General features: G+C 52.2%; 1 protein-coding gene across 1 annotated transcript in view; it reads right to left on the bottom strand.

Annotated features, from left to right (window-relative positions):
- Positions 1 to 17964, bottom strand: part of COL13A1 (collagen type XIII alpha 1 chain) — a 59346-nt gene that overhangs the window by 35461 nt on the left and 5921 nt on the right. Inside the window, exons 5-17 of the mRNA XM_068688641.1 lie at positions 14381 to 14416; positions 12955 to 12981; positions 12448 to 12474; positions 11407 to 11433; positions 11279 to 11305; positions 10983 to 11009; positions 7205 to 7270; positions 4174 to 4290; positions 3688 to 3729; positions 2818 to 2844; positions 2041 to 2076; positions 773 to 835; positions 152 to 178 (exon numbers count right to left, since the gene is read on the bottom strand). Coding sequence (XP_068544742.1) covers positions 152 to 178; positions 773 to 835; positions 2041 to 2076; positions 2818 to 2844; positions 3688 to 3729; positions 4174 to 4290; positions 7205 to 7270; positions 10983 to 11009; positions 11279 to 11305; positions 11407 to 11433; positions 12448 to 12474; positions 12955 to 12981; positions 14381 to 14416 — 549 coding nt within the window. The remainder of the gene's footprint in view (positions 1 to 151; positions 179 to 772; positions 836 to 2040; positions 2077 to 2817; positions 2845 to 3687; positions 3730 to 4173; positions 4291 to 7204; positions 7271 to 10982; positions 11010 to 11278; positions 11306 to 11406; positions 11434 to 12447; positions 12475 to 12954; positions 12982 to 14380; positions 14417 to 17964) is intronic.

Consider the following 17964-nt stretch of genomic DNA (forward strand, 5'->3'; position numbering starts at 1 on the left):
TGTTTGCTGTTAATGGCAGCACAGATGTGTACTCCATTAAATACCCCACAGAGCTGCCTCAGACCCAACTTCCTCTTACAACCCAGCACCCCAAGGAGCAGCATCTCCCAGATGATCTACTGTGGTAGAAAACCATATTGCTCATGCCTACCTTTATGCCGGCGTCCCCTTTTTCACCCTGCCCGGCGAAGAACAAAGGGAGAAGAAGCAGAGAGGGACAGTGAACATCAGGAGAAATCGAGCGAGCAGAACAATCTTAACAGCAAAGGGCCAAAGAGAAAGTTGCTGAAGGAGGGAGTGGGTGATAAAAGCAAGCCCCGGTGTCCGGATAAACCACGCTGCCAGTCTATACATGGGCTGTAACCCATCCCTTGTGGGAACACAAGGTGGCTCACCTTGCTGGACAGGATGCTGGAGGTAGCCCACACTAATCCCTCCTGCATGTTTTGGGTGCAGACTACTCAACCATTGAACTGTTTTGGGGAGCAGAGTGTCATCATTCTCCCAGCCTTAACGCAAAAGCCTCTGAAAGGCAGGTCACTTCTGTTCTTGTACCGGGACCTGTTTGGGGCTAATCCTGGTCCTGCTTCAGGGCAGCAGGGAATTGCTCAGTCCCTACACACAGGAGCAAGTCTTTCTGTGTGCATGCCTTACACCAGGCAGGGAATCTGCTGCCAGCCCCCGACCCTGTGTTTTCCTTTAGCATCTCTGGGCTTGTGTGGCACTTATCTGCCCCTGGCAGGCAGCCTCACCGGCTGCACCCAGCAGTTACCTTGGGGCCCGAAGCTCCAGGGAGGCCGTGCGCACCAGGCAGGCCTGCCATGCCCGCCTCCCCCTGGGGAAGAGAAGAGATGAAACAGAGAAAAAGAAGCAAACACAGTGAGTGAGCAAGCAAGAAAGGGAGCGTGCAGGATGGGGCAGCAAAGGTGGGAGGGGTCCTGCACACAGGTGCCTACCCGCCAGGCGTCACTAGGAGAGAAGCATCTCTCTGCATCAAGGATGCTCAGGGTGCAAAAAGTACGGATTGAAGGGAACGGGCCCACAATCCTGTATCCTAGCAGAGCTAGCATCTTTGCGCAGCTCTTTGCCCCGTTTTCCCTTTCCTCGACCCACTCACCGGGGAAGATTTTATCCCCTCCTTTCACCCATTCCTTCCACCTTTCCCAGGGAAAGGTCGCAGCCTTGGGCTCGTTCCTCCAGCCAGAGCGCGGGCTCTTAGCTCAGCAAGTAAATTAGCCAGACAAGTTTTTTCACGTAAGAGGGGCTCGTAGCAGAGACCCTCACCACGAGGTCGTTGCAGGGACCCCCTCACTGCCCGCCCGGCGCCCTCAGAATAGGATGGGCCCTTAAAGGAAAAACCGACGGTTCACTGGGACAGGAGGCAATAAATTGCATCTGTCTGCAGGAGTGGGCTGTGGGCCGCGGGGGCTATAATTTCCACTTCCTGACAGAACAAAAACTTCTCGGTTTATACAGGACTAATTAAAAAGCTCTAAGGTCTTGCCATTTTGCTCACAGAGCACCCATAAAGCAGCACAGAGAGAACACGGGACACGGGACTCCTGCCTGCTGGGAGCGTTCACCTTCCCTGTGTCCTGATGACATCTCTTCAGCAGCGTCCCTTCATTCCCTTTCCCTCCTTTGATCTCCCTCTGCGCCTTTCCCCCGTCTCTCTTTCTGTCTCCATTACACCCTCCGGACTTGACTCAACCCTGCTGTTAATTAGCAGATGCTAATTTAACCAGGGAAAGGATCAGCTTTTCCCTGCTTTATTGCAGGGAGCTATACTTAGCCAGGATTTGGCCTTTCCAGGTAGCGCAAGAGCCAGATCTCAGCCTGGAAGTGGCTGTAGAGAGACACACGGACAGGGACAAATCCATACCACTACTGCTGGAGGGTTCAAGGTGACAGTATGGGATCTGTGGGCCTGTCACAGCCCCTGGTCCAGCAGGAGCAGAACTGGGCAGAGAGCTCCAGAGGAGCCCACAAGGCATCGGTGAGTCTGAATTCACTGAGCAGTACTGGAAGTGCCCCTCTTACCTTTCTGCCGGGGTATCCCTGAATCCCAGGGTCTCCCTGCAAGAGGAAAAAGACAAAACAAAGTGATGCTTGCGCTGAGAAGGACAGGTCCCTGCCCCTTCCCCTGAGGAGATGCTGGCACGAAAGGCCACTGCATGAGGAAAATTCACTTTTTTGCTCAGAGGGACCCCCCAAGTCGCTGAACCTCCATCCCCAGGTGTCCCTGTTACCTGCAGTGACTGACACCAGCAGGAAAGATACAAAACCCCCTGGCAGCTGGGGAGCTCATGCCAGCTCTGTGCCCCAGCTCCGTGCTTCCTATCTCCTCACCCTGGCTAAATATCTCAAACAAAAACAAATGGGGGTGGGCAGTTGCAGCTGAAAAACAACAACAACCACCCCCCCCATTCGCACTTTGGCAAGTGAATAAATGGGAAACTGTGGTGGAGTTAACAATAGCATTGCAAAATCGGTTCCTGAAGCGCTGGTAAATGCTTTGAGAGTGGAAGAAGCCAATAAAGCTGTGTGTGGCAAAGAATTTTGCAAGAGGGGCTGATGAGGCGTGCCTTGCTCTGCTGAGATGCAACTCAGACACTTTGCCAGGGTAAAACCCATGAGTCAGCAAGCAAGCTGGGCCCCGAAGGCAATACAGAGCTGGGGCAGAAATCTTTCTCAGATATTTGATGTAACCTCCTTTTCCCCTCCTCCAGCCTTCAAAATGTACACTTCTCCCCGTGCCAGCAGAGTCCACCTCTCAATTTATCACCCTGCTCCTCTGAGCGAGGCCAAATGTCTCACCTTTGGTCCAGGAGGCCCAGGTAAGCCCTGTAGGTAAAATCAAAGCAGACACTGGAGTTGGCAAATGTAGACAACGTTATACAGACTTTGGGGTGATGCTGACTGATTTGGCTTGAAATACACCTTTACAGAAATGACTTGCTTAGGTGAGCTACATCCCTGACCTATTCTTCATGGAGGTAAATACTCCTTTAACCCATACTCCCAAATAGTTCATGCCCGTGCTGCTCCATTACTCCAGGCCTGATCTCACAGAGTCCAAAGACCAAAAGCTGCTTTGCCTCGTGCACTGTGCTCCAGAATCTTTCCTGCTTCTCTGGCTTTGCTTGGGAAACTCCTTCCCAGCCCACTGTGCAGCTCTGGAGTAAATCAGGCATTGGCAGCTTTCTCTGACTAGCTAAATAGAGAGAATATATTAACAAACAAACCACTTGTGTTTTGAAATGAGAAATAACCAAACAATTTACCTGCTCTGAACCATGAAGCACACCGGATATGCGTGCATGTAAATATAAATAAACAAAATATCCATACGGGAGCTGCCTCCCTGATGTGAGCAGACAGGAGGAGAAAACTATCCCAGACATGCTTTGATACCTATATCACCCTTGATTTTGCCTGCTTATGGCAATCCAAATGTTTAGTCACCATATCCTTGGCTCCTCAGAGCTCAAAGAGAGAGGAGGATGCTTGCAGGACACCCGACACTCCATCACGTGGAGAGAGGCACTTTGGCCTCAGGGGACAAGACTTGCTTGTCCTTCTGGAAGGCCTTGAAAAGTCCTGCAGATGGCAGCTCCTTTCACAGGGGCCAGCACGTCACGCTTCTCCCTAGAGCACCCAGGAGGGGAGCTGGGTTTTGGTACCCACCTTTCCATCTCTGCCAGGCTTCCCCGGTTCTCCCACTCGGCCCTGTTGCAAAAGAGAGGCACGTTAGCACGATTTTCTGCTCTGTCCCCTGACACTTAGCAACGGGCTGTATTTTACAAGGTGCTGTAGTTTTCGCCCTCCTGGGCTGCTTGCTGCCAGCCTGAGAGCAGGACAGGAGCAGGACTTCAAAGGGACAGCAGGGATTTTTATCAGCCAAGTTTCTGCTGCGAGGGGGATAATTACAGCCTGCGTGTTACTTCCGTCTGCAGAGGAGGAGGAAACGGGGCTGGTGTCACCCCCTTGCACGTGTGTGTCCAGATAGCGACAGCACAGGGTGCCCGCCCGCCCTCCCTCCTGGGAACTTCTTCCTCCCCACACACCCGCATCCCCTGCAATTTCCCCACCCGTGGCTCCAGCAGAGGCCAGAGGAAATTGCCTGCATTCTAGGAAGAGGAAGCTGAAAGGCTTTTTCTTAATCAGACTTACGGGCGGCCCAATTGGCCCGGGCTGTCCTGGGGTTCCCTCGGGTCCAGCCGGTCCAGAGGGCCCTGGCGGGCCAGGGGGCCCCGGGGGACCTTGGATTCCTGCTTGTCCTTGTTCGCCCTGAGGTTTGTTAAAACAAGAAGTTATCAGCAGGCAGAGCAAACCCATCACCCCAACACCCCGCCACCCACAGCAGGTCAGCCCGGCCGAAGCAGAAAAGGCAGAAGCAAGCCCCAGGTTAGTGCAGGAGAGGTTTCCAAGAGGCAGAGCCCTTCTGAGGACAGCTCCCCACGGTCACAAAGCCAGCTGAGGCCACCTTCTCAGAGCCCAAAGGGATCTACAGATGACCAAGCAGTCCAAACAGATCTTTTCCTTTTTCTTCGCAAGTCGGTGAAGTACGATTTACGTGTTAGACATCTCCTGGGCTTCTCAGGAGGCTTTCCAAAGCACTTGACAGTCACATGTGAAGCGAAGCCTCCCGTGGCCGCGCTGGCATTCCCGGCAGAGCCGCAGCGTCCTACCTCAGCCTGTTTTTCCCCCCGCGCTCCGTGTGTTGGACAAGGCTCCCTCTGTTTTTCCAAGGACCGAAAGCAGAAATGCCACAAAAGCGAACGAAAATAACACGATCATCATGGCATTTCTGGAGCTCGCCCAAAGCAGGCCTACGTCCGCCAGGCAGAGCCAGTTTCTGGAGGATTTCACAAGGCAGTGCGTGCGGGGCCACCTGCCCTTTCCAGCTCCCCGAACGAGGCCGTCCCAGCCGGTTCCTCCCCTCGGTAGCCCTCCGGCGGCTGCGGCTCATGCCTCAGCAATGTCATCTGGCCCCGAGGACCAGGACTCGGGACCAAGCGGCGCTGCGGAGACAGTGGGTTGGAAGCGCCCCGCTCGAATACCAGACTGCTGATCTGTAAGCGATGGATCCAGCTCCATCACAACTCCTCCGGCCCCGCTGCTGCCCCACGGGCTCCCCTCCTCGTGGCCACATCGTGACACCCCACCGCCGGCGACCCAACTTAAATCTGACCGGCTCTTTTTCCACGGGAAGCTCGGGATCAAGCGTGGTGGTTCCCCCGTTGTAAAGCGTTGGGTGTCTGCTGCATTGCTGCTGCTGGGTAAAACCGAGCCCGCTGTCACGCAGCGTATGCGGAGGACAATGCACGAAATCTGTCCCCTGGCCGCGTGCCTCACCAGGGTGATGTTTATCCTGGCTGCCTGTGGTGAAAACACGGAGATACGGGGACATCTGCTTTGTTTAGAATGAGAAATGAAAGAAAGGAGCTGCAAATCTCAGCCCGACCGCCGTGAGCTCTGTTCAGAGGAAAAATTTCCAAGGCGTGGGCCAGGCGGACGGGAGGCTGGGGAACTGGGAGCGGGGGCCGGCTCCCTGGCAGGGGATGTGGAGATGGATGGGGAGAGCAGGAGCCCTGCCCCAGCACGGTGAGTGGCTGCAGGGGGCTCACCCAAAGCCCTCCTCGTGTTGGCTTCGTGTGTAAGGCACAGCGAGTGCCCATCCATGCAGATCCCTCAGCGTGCAGAATGTTACTGCCACATGGCCGCGGTCTTATTAATGCATTCAGCACGAAAAGACCCCCACAGATCTGACTGGCCCGTAAGCGGATACCGTAAGGTGGAGATCGGGTGTCACGCTCCTCAGATGTCGCTCTGTATTTTTAGCTGTTGACTGGGGTGAATTTTTCAGCTCTTTCGAACGCCATTTGGTCACCCTCATTGTGCCTCGGCGATGCACAGGTCTTGCCGATGTGCTGCGAGGCAGCGGCAGGATTTTCCTCTCTCCAACACTGGTGCGAGTATTTACTCTGCAGCCTCGCGTTTTTTTCTTGGTGTTGAAACGCCGGGCTCCTGGAATTGCTCGGTGCTGGCGGATCTGTAGGCGTGGATTACGCTTCCTCACGCTCAGGGAACGAACGTGGCAGCAGCAAAAGAGATCAGGGCAAAATCCTCCGGTGAAGCTGGCCTCTGGGAACGGGGAGAATTTGCAGCCCTGGCTGACGACAGGACGCAGGGCAGCTATTCAAGTTTCCCACTTCATCCTGGATAGGAACTTCAGCTTTCAAAGCCTTCCCAAGAGGTCAGCCCTTGGCCTGGCTCTTCGGATTGTCGTGTTGAAGGGCAACCAGCGCCAGCCACGGGGCTTTCCGTGGTGTGAACGCCGAGCTGATAGGAACGGGACCGAGAGCATGGGACCGAGGGTTAAGGTCAGGGTTTTACGCAGTGCTGGGCAAGGGGCAGGCACCTCGTGGTGCTGCAGACTGCAGCTCCCTGCTAGCATCTGACTGTCTAGACGTGCAGCTGGGTGACAAAACCCAGCCGCTTGGTAGAGGGTGCCCAGCACACTTCAGTGGGGTAATTACAGCGGTTTGTCTGCACAGGAAAGCTAATCCCGACGGATGGAGCGAGGGAGCTTAAAGTGGGCTCATTAAAAGCCACATGAACTCTGACTACGGACACTCTTATTCACCATTCATATGTCCGTAATTCCTTTTATGAATTCATTCCCAAAATAAACTAAACTAAACATGAGTTATGGCCCTGGAAACCAAAATAAATGTGTTTACACAAAGATTTAATGCAATTTAATGAAACCATTATAAGAGCTTATTTAAACACATTCTCCCAAGTGTCTTAGGCCAGACTAGCCCTCAGAAGCAGCGTTTGCCTATTCATTCATCTCAGTTAAATTTCACAGACATGAGCTACATTTCAGCAAGAGGCTTCCAGCCTCTTCTGGAGATTGAATACGCAGGAACTGACTCTTTAAGGTAGGAGACTGCTTGTCGACAGTCCTGAGAGCAGTTTCATGGCCCATTTCTTTTCGTTTAAAGAACTGGCTTCGCTGCGTTTCTTTTTAGCCATATTATCACATCAAAGATTGCCTCCACTTCAAAGCAAGTCCCTCAGCTCTGCCCGAGCCTTTTGGAAGCCCCTCCGCAGGGGAAGACAGACAGGTAGCAAGCTGATTAATTGCAAGCATCGGAGTAGGCTTAGAAACAGGCAACGAGGAGGAGAAGTCTACCTGGAAAGTGCGTCTCTTTATGACCGGAGGTGGAGCCAGCCGCACTGAATTGAGGAGAGGCAACAGCTGAAGATCAAACCAGAAGGTCGCAGGGCAAAGGAGGCCATTAGGGCACCGAGAGTCAGAGAGCAGCCAGGGGAGAGAACAGAGAAGAGGGGAACAGAGAGATTGCCATCAAAGTTGACCGCCGCGCGGGGCACGGGGACCTGCCGGCAGACCTCCGAGCTCCTCCGCGCCGCGTGGTGCTCACAGGGGGACGTGCTGCTCGCCGGCCTCCCGCTGCACAGCTTTCACTGCTCGGAGATAAAACTTACCCAGGGGATTTCTGACTCCGCTCCACTGCTCTCCTCAGGCAGAATTTATTGCAAGACACCCCCCACACACACACTGGCTTTGCTAAGCTCTCCACTGACAGGATGGTTTCCCTTCATCTCTCATCATCATCTTTGGGGCGACTATCAAAAGGCTGATTTTCTCCAAGTTTCCCAAGTGTGATTTCCTATTTCTTTCCCCCTTCCCTTTCAAGAGACTGCCTGTATCTGTGGGCAGTCCCTGGGGTATGGACGGGAGTGCAGAGAGCTAGCTGGGGTCAGCAGCAGGCGTCGGGGCACCAGCATGGTGCATTCAGCCACGTGGACACCACCGAGGGAGAAGACGAGACCTTGGTGAGCCCCAAGCAGGGTCTTTATTGCCCTGGGAGCCTGCGCTTTGCTTTTCCTTGTTTAACAGTAACATCAGCCTCCAACTGCTTATAGCCAGGAATGCTGCCCTAGTGCACAAAGCTGACCCGGACACGCAGAAATCAAATGCACGAAAGCTCGGGAGCATTTGTTCATCCTCGTGCTGTATCCAGTTTCCACTTGCATCCATGCTGCTGTCAGCCTGGCACCCACCGTGCCGGCTCCAGGCCCAGGAATGCTCCTCTGCCCTGATCCGCTTTCCTGTTCCTATCAGTTTTCCATTGAGGCCGATCTTGGTTTTACACAGGGAGAAGAGAAAGAGGCTTTCTGTGCTCAGGCACAAAAGCCCGGCCCTGCTGTGCAGCCTTTCCCCATGTGAGCTGTGCCCTCGGAGGTGTGCCCGCAGGTCTCCCGTGGCACCAGGCGTGCCCTGGTCCCTACAAACGCCGCTCCTCACGCCCGCGGTGCAGGCCAGGACCCGGTCCCGTTGCAAAGGGAAGCAGGCACCCAATATCGCAGCACTGCCCCGTGCTCAGGAGGTTGTGTTCCGATATGCCGATCCTGACAGCCCCCAGCTATGGCAATAAAAGCACTGCTGGAAAATCAGCCGGGCTGATCTATCTGGAGGAAGTCCTGCTCTTTATAGGAGACAAGTGCAGGAGGCCCCTTAGCTCAGGAGAGCATTTGGGGCTGAGCTGACCTTCTCGGGGGGGATGTTGCTGTGAATCAGCACAAAAGGTGTGCCTGTATGAGTGACCCGGAGCCATCTGAGCTGGCTTTGTCTGTCTCCTCGAGTGCTGAAGTGTATCTGAAATATTATGCAGCTCACAGGGAAGCAGAGGGAGGATGCTGGAAAAGGTAAGGAAGCAAGTGGAGGGAAGCAGTAAGAGCTTTCCCAAAACCAGAGGAGAGACAACGTCCAGCGATGGATTCAGGTGCACGTAGGATTATTTAGAGAAGGAACCTGAGGCCTCCTGCAGGCAGCTCCTGCCCTGCCCCTCTGTGTCCCATTGAACAAGCAGCGTGCAATATTGGGTGCACATCCTTGTGCCTTTGCGTCGCAACCGGGTCCCGCCAAGCCGTCACCCACAAACCTTCAGCGTAAGGATCTGGTTAGAGCGCAGGGCTGCGAGGGTGGTGCTTAGGTATTCCTAGGGGACAGGGAAGACGTGACAAAGGGGGTCAGTGAGACACATGGCGTTTTGGAGAGCAGAGGGAGCACGGCTGCTCCCCCTCTTCCTGGCGCTGGGCTCCCGACCCCAGGGCAGCGCTCTGGGGACAGCCAGCCCACACCAAAGGTGCAGCCCCACGCCTGGGATCGTCCCTCGCAGAGCCGCAGGGCAGACAGACTCGTAGAGAAGAAAAAAATAGGAAACTGCAGCATGAGCCAAGGCATACATCCTAACCTACATTTCCTTCCTAAGAAAACAAAGGCCAAACAAAACTGAAATGACATCTCTGGCTTTCCAGGATGTTGCTTTTCCCTTCCCTGCCCAGAGCATCTGACAAAGGTCCTTGTCCATGAGTAAAGCAAGAACAAATTTCAGTTCAGTCAAACGGATGGCACTTTTACTGCAGTATGGCACTTTTTACTGAGGCTCATCCTCTTTTTCATTCCAGGAGGAGGAAAGGGAACTGCACCTCTGCTGGCTGCTCATACCCTGAGCCTGTGAGCAGACCCTCTGGGACAGCCCCCCAAGGGCTGACCTGACAGCAGTCGCTCTTCCCACGAGCACATCCTGGAATGCCTCAGGATGACCCGTGGGCTTTTTAAAATGCTGAGCTTGCTGCTTTGGTGAGTCCAGAGCTAACCTCCTGAGGCTTTGCTGGGATGTGAGGCTTTGCTCCAGCCTTTTCCCTGCTGTCCCCACCCTGCTGCAGTCACCCCAGGAGCGAGCACAGGTTTCCCCGTGTTGCTGCAGGTCCCGTCCCCACTTTTCACCTTGAGCTCTGAGGACAGACAGGAGCCAAGGGCTGTAACCAGAATCCAGGACACTGCTGGGGTGAACATTGCTGCTCGCTTCTTTTTAGCATAACAATCTAGTGAGCCTGCTCGCCTAAAGAAACACAGCTGACCTGCTATTATTGTACCCGGGCTGGCACATGCCCACCGTCCCCATCTCCCTCAGTGCCAGCTGAGATCTCGCCCCTGGCTCTGCCACACGGAGCATCCAGGGCCCTGCTCCCCCGGGGACAGGGCACGGAGCCCAGCTAATTGTCCGGAGGCTCGTCAAAAATAAACAGAAAGCCCTTAAGCCTGTCTCCCTGTACACCCAGATTGCAAATTCCAGCCGCTTCATATGATGTCGTTCCAATGCATTTCCAGTGGATTTCCAGCGCTCGGGTTGTTTTTAGAGCTGGTTAAATTTTGCCCCTGTAATCCCCTCAAACCCCACGATGTTCTCTCTCCTCTCTTGGCTGTGGTACATGCTGACCAGGCCAGGACAGAGAGGCAAGTGGGGCAATATCCTGGCTTTCATTAAGCGGCTGCTGGCATCGGTCCTCCCTCTGTGCCTCCTCTCTACCCTGGGGTCCAGCTCATGGGGGACCAGACAGCGCCGTGGCCACCCCTGCTCATCTTCAGGCAGGGAGCACAACCCTTCCTTCCCCTTGGCTCTGTGCGGGGTTGGGGACAGCAGGAGGAAGAACAACAAAAGAGGGAAGGCAATACAGTGTCCTGGGATCGGCAACCCCTGTACTGCTCCTGGCCATACAAGATGTGGGAGAGGGACGGAGCTGGAGCACCTCTGTTCCTCCAGAAACCCCAGGTTTCACTGGGTTTTGGGGTAAGGACACAGGCCTGGTCTCCACCACGTATCTGTGTCTAACCCCACGGGGGCACAGAGGCTCTCCAGGAAGAAGCAATGACAGCATTTAGCCGGGAGTCAGCCCCGGTGGGCAGGAACAGACCAACAGCCCTCCTGGAAAACCTTATCTGCAGCTTTTCCGTGAAATACATCAATCAGCCGGGTGCTGCTGCCTGGATGAGGCACCTCGTTAATGAAGAGATCTGTATTTCCAACAAGAAGCCACTCGAACGAAGGGGGATTAACATGCAGGAAGGCACAGGACAGACGATAACGACGCTAATGACTTACCCTGTGGGGGTACTCCGCACACTGACCCTGCGAAAGAAGGGGATTAAAAGGAAAGGGTTTAAAACGCTAACAGAGAGGACCAAAATAGACATGCAGGGTCAGAGCCACAAGGTGTAAATCACTGCGGCCCTACTGAACTCAGTGAGGCCATGGCAATTTACACCTGATAAGCAGCCTGCCTTCCACCCCCTGCCCCCAGAGCCCTCTGTTTCTCCTGCATCTCTCGGCCACTCAGAGTCTTTAGTTTTAATTTTTAATTTACTTTTCATTTTCAACACATCTCACGTTAAAATTACCTTTTCTCCTTTTTGTCCCGGGGGTCCCTATAAAAGAAAAGTGTGTGTTTAAAAGCTCTCAGTAGAGAGGTCGGTGCATGCGAGGGGAAAGGGATCAGGGAGGTAGAGCTGCGAGATGGGATACTTACCGGTTGTCCCCTGGGACCTGCAGCACCCTTTAAAGAAACACATTGTGATGAATGTGAGGAGAATTCCCATTTACAGTGACAAGACAACAAAACTCTCAGCATAGGGTGGAAGCTCAGATTTTAAACACGTTTGTGGAGAAAAGTTCCCAAGAGAGCTCTGGGCCCTTCGTGAAAGGGGGAGTGAAAACACACGCATGTTCTGGCTGCACTGTAGTGGGGGAATTATTAGGAGAGGGGGAAAATCATCAGGAAAACACACCCTCATTGTTCCCGGGCCCTCAGCCGATGCGCTGGGATGGAACCAGCGGCGGCCAGGACTGAAGCCTGGTTGCGCAAGTGAGGGCTGTCAGAGCGGGGAAGGGGATCTGCAACATGTGCTCGCCAGAGGCTACACCAACACCCAGGCTCCAAAAACAGAACGCGCAGAAGAGAGTACGCAGAAATTCAGTGAGCGAAGGTGACTACAGAGCTGCTAGCTTAGCACGTTGGTGTTCGGGGATGTCATCATCAGAGATGTCAAGAGAAACAAGACCGCATTTGGGTTGCCATCAAGCACGGCCCGAGTTTATCATTCACGACTGAAAGCATTTCGGTACAGCGCGCAAGTGAAACTAAGCTTCAAGAGGGGGAAGGAAGATATTTAATATGAAAAATGTGCTTGTTTTTGGTTAGATAAGTTGAAAGCCACCAGATGGGTTTTCAGAAAACTTTCCATCAACTTTTACTTCTGCTATGAGGCCAACCACGAAAAATGTCAGCTCCCAGAGTATATTTAAAGAACATAATTGCTAACTGCAAGGAAAACATATCCCATGCGTAACTAGAAAGTTGCTGTTGTGACATGATGAATCGATAGCCGTAATGTAAAAATGACAGACGTGCACCCCAGCATGCTGCAAGTTACAGGATTAGGGAGGGCACTGGCTGAAGCTAGGACCTCTAGCCTCGCTACAAGCTCATTTCCAGCTGAGTAATGTCCTTCCAAACTAACCCAGAAGCCACAAACAGACAGATTTTATTATTATTATTATTATTTTTTACCATTTCCCCCTTCTGTCCAGGATGGCCCTGCAAAAGAAAGACAACGTGTCTCAGCTTCAGTCATCATAACTTCCAGAAGATGTTGGCTTTTCCTGCTTACCCCTTGCCTTGGGAGGTACTTTATTGAGGGAGTTGACACGCCAAGCACATGCAGCTTTGCTTGCTCACCTAACAGGACACCACTCCCCCCTACCCAAAACACTCCGAACAAAGTGCTTTCCCTGCAGCAGGCAGGCTGATGCTCTTGCAAAGTGCTGTTTTATAGATTTGCCTAGAAAGAAAGCAGCCACGTTCTCTCTCCCTTCATCTCTTGACTCCTGCATCTCCCCCCAGGCGTTTGTGGTCTCCTCCTGCCTGCCAACCTTCTAATTTTCTTTTAATCCACGCGTGTGCATGACATTGCAAAATTACCCTCTCTAAAGCGTGCTTTGCAGCAGGCAGGTAGACAGGCCAGTGGGACATAGCAGGAGGGAGGGCACAAAGCCCTGAGAGAAGCTGTTTGCTTACCGGTTTGCCGTCCAAGCCAATAGGGCCCTGAAATCAAAAAAAAAAAAAAAAGAAATGAGGAGAAATGCTGTTGCTGGGGTGTCTGTCTACCTGTCCCAGCAAGCTCTATGTGCTGCAAGACTGCACAGCTGGCTACTACCCCAGCATCCTCACTGCTCCTGCTGGGACCTGCTCTCTGTCAGCCCATTGCAGCAGCAAAGCTGGACACACGAGGAGGCAGGAGGGATTCACGGGCAATTTGCAAAAACCCGCAGCATTTCTTGTTGCTCCGTCCTGTAAAGTAGTTGGAAATCAGCACAGTTTTCTCAAGACTTTGATTTTAAAAGGCACCCACCGTTGGGGGAAGAGGAATTTTTGCAAACGATCGAATAAGAAAAGCGCCCCGGGGAAGAGGTGACACAGCTCAGCAGCATTTTGAAGGTACTGCCTGATGAGAAACAGGCTCTGCAGAGCGCTGTCCCACCCGGCGCTTCTTGAGCCGTGCCGATTTGCTCTCTGCTGCTCCAAAAGCCAAAGACCACAAGGGCTGGGGGGAGATCTGCTTCTCCTCAGCCCGGGGGCAGCTCAGGGCCCCCCTTTCCACAAAGGGCAGAGCCACAGATCCCAGTCAGACAGCTCACAGACTGCCAATTCCTCCTGTTTTCCAGGCGTGAGTCTCCCCCGCAGACCTGCTCTGGCACACGGAGCAGCAGCTGAGCTGCCTGGCGGGAGCAGGGGCGCCAGGGGTGTTGGTGCTCGCCTTAGGCTTCCTGGTTGTCCAGGAGAAGTGCACAAGAATAAATAGCAACCCTGTGAGTTCTCCAGCAGCCTCAATGCTCCGGAGAGCATTGCCAGCAACCGTAGGGCTGAAATGATATTTGTTTTGTCCTCTCCTGGGCTTGTTTCCCATTCCCTTGCCCATCTGTAACTTAGCATTGGAGAAAAATCTCCCCCTTCCTGCGCTTTTTGTCCTTTCTCTTTGGCATGACCAGAGAGTTCAGCTCACAGTCCCCAGCTGAACTGCATCGTGTGGGACCTGTTTGGATCACAGATGCCTGCTGCACTGCAGAATCACCTGAAAGCGCAGTGAGGGCTGGAATTTCGCCTAGCTGGGGGTTATTTTCTTTGTTTGGGTGGTATTTTCATAGGATGGTTTTCTTTTACTGAACAGATCTGGCTTCAACTGTGTTATTTTAACACTTGTGGTGTGGGATTTTTTTTTAAATTAATTTCCTTTTGGAGTTATGTTTTTTTTTTTTTTCCTTCAAGTATCTTTTAAAGGAAAAAAAAAAAGAAAAAAGAAAAACAAGTGAAGAAAAAGCTGCTTTTTCCAGTGATCAAGTCAGGTCCCTGGTCTCAGACAGAAATGATAAGCTCCAGCGAGCACTAATGACGCTTCCTAGGAATGCTGCACACACGTACCCCATAAATTAGCAGTTACACTTACCGGGAATCCAGGAAAACCTCTAGTTCCAGGCTGTCCCTGGAAAGGGCAAAACAGAGAGAGCAGTTTAGAGGAACCAAAGAGGAATTTGATAAACCCTATGTCCTGTCTATGGAACCTTTCCTTCAGCCTCTGCCCATTTATCCTGCAGCTCTCTGAAGAGTTACCCAAGGTCTGATTTGATTTCCCTCCAAGGGGAAGGCGACTTGGGAAGGAGTGGAAATCTCACATCCCTGCTTCAATTTGTACAGGGCCAGCAAAATGCTGGAGCAGGTCCAGCTTGGACTGCAAGCCGTTTCCTTGAAGTTTGTACATTAATTAAACGGGTGTCCCTAGCCCATACGCTAGCCTTTTGGAGTACGTTCCAGAGGCTGAGCTCATTTTATGGCAATTCTTGCTGCCATAAACCAGAGGCGTTTAATGCAGGGTGCTGCTCTGTGCAAGACAAACCTCGCAGGTCACTGGTGTCTAAACACAGTCATTATTCTTTTCCTCCCCTAATGTGCATGTCCCAGTGCATTCATTTTCCTCACAAATAATTCTGGAGAAGAGATGATTTTTTTTTTCTGCTTTTTTTTTTTTTTTTTTTTTTTTTTTTTTCCTCTAAGAGCTATGAGAAAAAGGAGAGTTAGGCGGTGTGATGAGGAACACGAGCACCAAGTTCTCTTCCCCTGTGTTTTTCTGGCTAGCCAGGGCTGGCTACCATTTTGGGATCAGGTACAGCAAACAAACTAGCTCACTACGTATTTGGCAGCTTCTTTACTCACTTAAAACACAAGGAGAAAAAAAAAAAATGAAAAAATTGTAATTGTCCTAGCTGCTAATTTTGCATAATTGTACAGTTTCTGGGGCTTGTGACATGTCAGGTCACAAATACCCTAGGCCTTTGCTCATCCAGTAAAGATCCCACTTTACTTAAGGACTTCACAAAAAAATGAGTGAGCCAAGTCAGGAAGGAAGGTGGACCAGATTTCAGCGTATCTGGAAGCAAAGCCACATAGATGAAAATAGCAGGAAGAGGTAAATCCTGTACCATGCTCATCGAGTGACCACTGTCCAGCTTGCTTTCCCTAAAAGCTGTGCTGCGATGACAAGAAGCCCAGATTTCTTGTGCCTTCTCAGCTTTGTTTTGGGGAAGAAAATGCCTTCCTTAGGCACTTGGAGATACCGTGACTGGACTGTTTGAGCCTTGCAAGGGTCTCCTAGGAAAGAGCTGGGTATGAGCAAGGGTTTGCTTCTTCACCTTAACATCCTGTGTGGTGACGTGGGAAGGGGAAGAAGGGCACAGGTTTGCCAGACTGCAGGGAGCTGATGAGATTTGCTATAGCAGATAATTTCTGTCCCCTTGGGAGACTTCTTGGAGCCATATCAGCAGGAGAGGGAAAACCTTCAGGTTACATCTCCTCCATCCTCCCTGTGCAGAGATATTCAGTGGGGATTTGACCCCGCAGAGAATGAAGGCAAGTAACCTCTTTGCACAGTCTGAGGGCTGCTCCTACCACAGCGCCTGGACTCGCACCAAACAGTTGTGTTTCTCTACACAGTGCTAGCAGGACCGAATCACTTTTGCACTGTTTTCTTAGTTTTGCTAAGTTGAACTTGGTCAGCTTTGCTTTGCATTGCAAGATACATATAAAACCACCTGGTCTTGTTGGCCAGTGACCAGGAGGGAAGATAGGCTATAAATTAAAGGATTTGTCCACCGCTGCTTTCTGAAAAGGCAAAAATCAAGAAGAGCCTAGCCACAATTCATTAATTTTGGTTCCCTGTTGGAAGCCTCCCTGGACAAGAAGTGCTAAAAAAAGAATTAAGGAGAAAATCTGGAAATGGTGCAATTTGGCTTCCTCTCTAGACTACAGACTGCTGCTTCCCTCTCCTTGGAGGCCGGCAGAGTGATTTGCACGGTATCAGGCCAAAACAACAGTTCAGCAGCGAGCAATTCCAAGAGACTGTTTTTGTTGGGTAGCTGTTTTTCCTTGTCTTCTTTTTAAGATGTTGATCCTATGAAGTATGTAATCCTGGGAGCTGCCAAATCGTGGAGATCATCTGTTTCTGCCACTATCGGCACACTGTCCCTCTCCGGCCAGAAGTTTAGCAGCTCTGAGCTCAAGTGAAAACTTCAACCTCCAAATGGAAATCTGGAAACTATTTCTCATCCCACGTCTTCCCAAGTGGCCCCTTGGCCGGGCTTCCCGTGTTTGTCTTCAGTGCTCAGCCATCCTTTTGACCTATCACCAGCTCCACTGGAAACTGGATCATCTTCACAACAGGCTTTGGGGTGGAAAGCGGGGAGCTGCCCCGTTCCTTGCACCTCAGAGCTTTGACCAGGTTAGGCCAAAACCCATTTTAAGTACCATTCACCATTTTCTGCCGTTTTCAGGGTGCAGCATGTTCTGTGCTTTCCCAAACAGCAGCAAAGACAAGGAGGCAAATAAGCAGCACTGAAACAAACATTAGAATTTGTCCTGCAGACCAGGCACATGTCCTGCAGGAAAAGAGCAGTGCCCATCCACGTCTGCAGGACCTACAGTGCCAGGGACCACCAGCTTTCCTCTCCCATTGCTATTCCACGCTGTGCAGGAGGCTGAGCATTACAGCTTGAGGAAAACAGAAAAAAAAAGGTGCGGCATTTACCCTCTGTATCTGCTCATGGGGCCGGGTGGCCTTTCTCAGGGGCTGGAGGGACCGTCTGCTGGGTAGCAAATGCTCAGGGCACACATTCACATCCTGGGCTTCGGTTCTGTCGCTTCTCAAACTCCAGCGTGCTGGGCAGGTGTGCCTGGGACCATGCAAAGCTGTTTCTTGTTAGAAACACTTATCACGGGGCTTTTGGAAAGCTAATTGGAAAGCCAGATGTAGCCAAGCGTTCGTGCTGCCTAGGTCTCTCTCACTTGACCTCTGCTGGGAAACAAAAGTCGCCGGCGGCCCATCCTCTTCGCAGGTCAAGGACGGTGCTCTTCACAGGTTAATCAAAATCGGAAGTGCCCAGCGGGAGGGAGAGAATTGAGGCTCTGGGTCTTTTCTCATGGAAATCTCCGGTGGAGGCTGCACAGGGATGGAGTGAGGAGGACTGGCTGCATCTGCACAAAAGCAGAGGCTTGACGGCTGAACCGCAGAGCAAGAAGCATCCAGTGTTTAGGGCACGCCAAGGCTCCAGCCCTTCACGTCCTGTTGGCCTGTTTTTATTACCCCACACTTGCAAAAAGCTTTGTCTGGCTGACTCCCTGTGCGGATGCTTTTGCTGGAGTGGGGTGCAAAATCCTGCCTGGCCTTTCCTCTGCTCCCCAGCCAGCAAAAGGACTTTCAAGATTGTGGTAACTGTGCTGACAAAGAGTTTCCAAGATTTTGGGTACTGATAAGGACCTCTGAACAACTCGGATCTACCCATCTGTATGAGTTCCCAGTCACCAGCTTAGCCCTGATCCTGCCCTTCTGCAAAATCAGGGCTTTTGGCCTTTACTAATGAAACCAAAGGCTGAGATCAGCCAGAAAAAAGGGATAGTCTCCTCAAAAGTGGTAGTGGCCCTGCCTCAAGAAGGAAATATGCTTCTTCCTTTCAAATACAGGACTACGGTCTCCTTGCGAGG

This window comes from Anas acuta, chromosome 7 (assembly GCF_963932015.1).
Source record: "Anas acuta chromosome 7, bAnaAcu1.1, whole genome shotgun sequence".
Taxonomy (NCBI): Eukaryota; Metazoa; Chordata; class Aves; order Anseriformes; family Anatidae; genus Anas; species Anas acuta.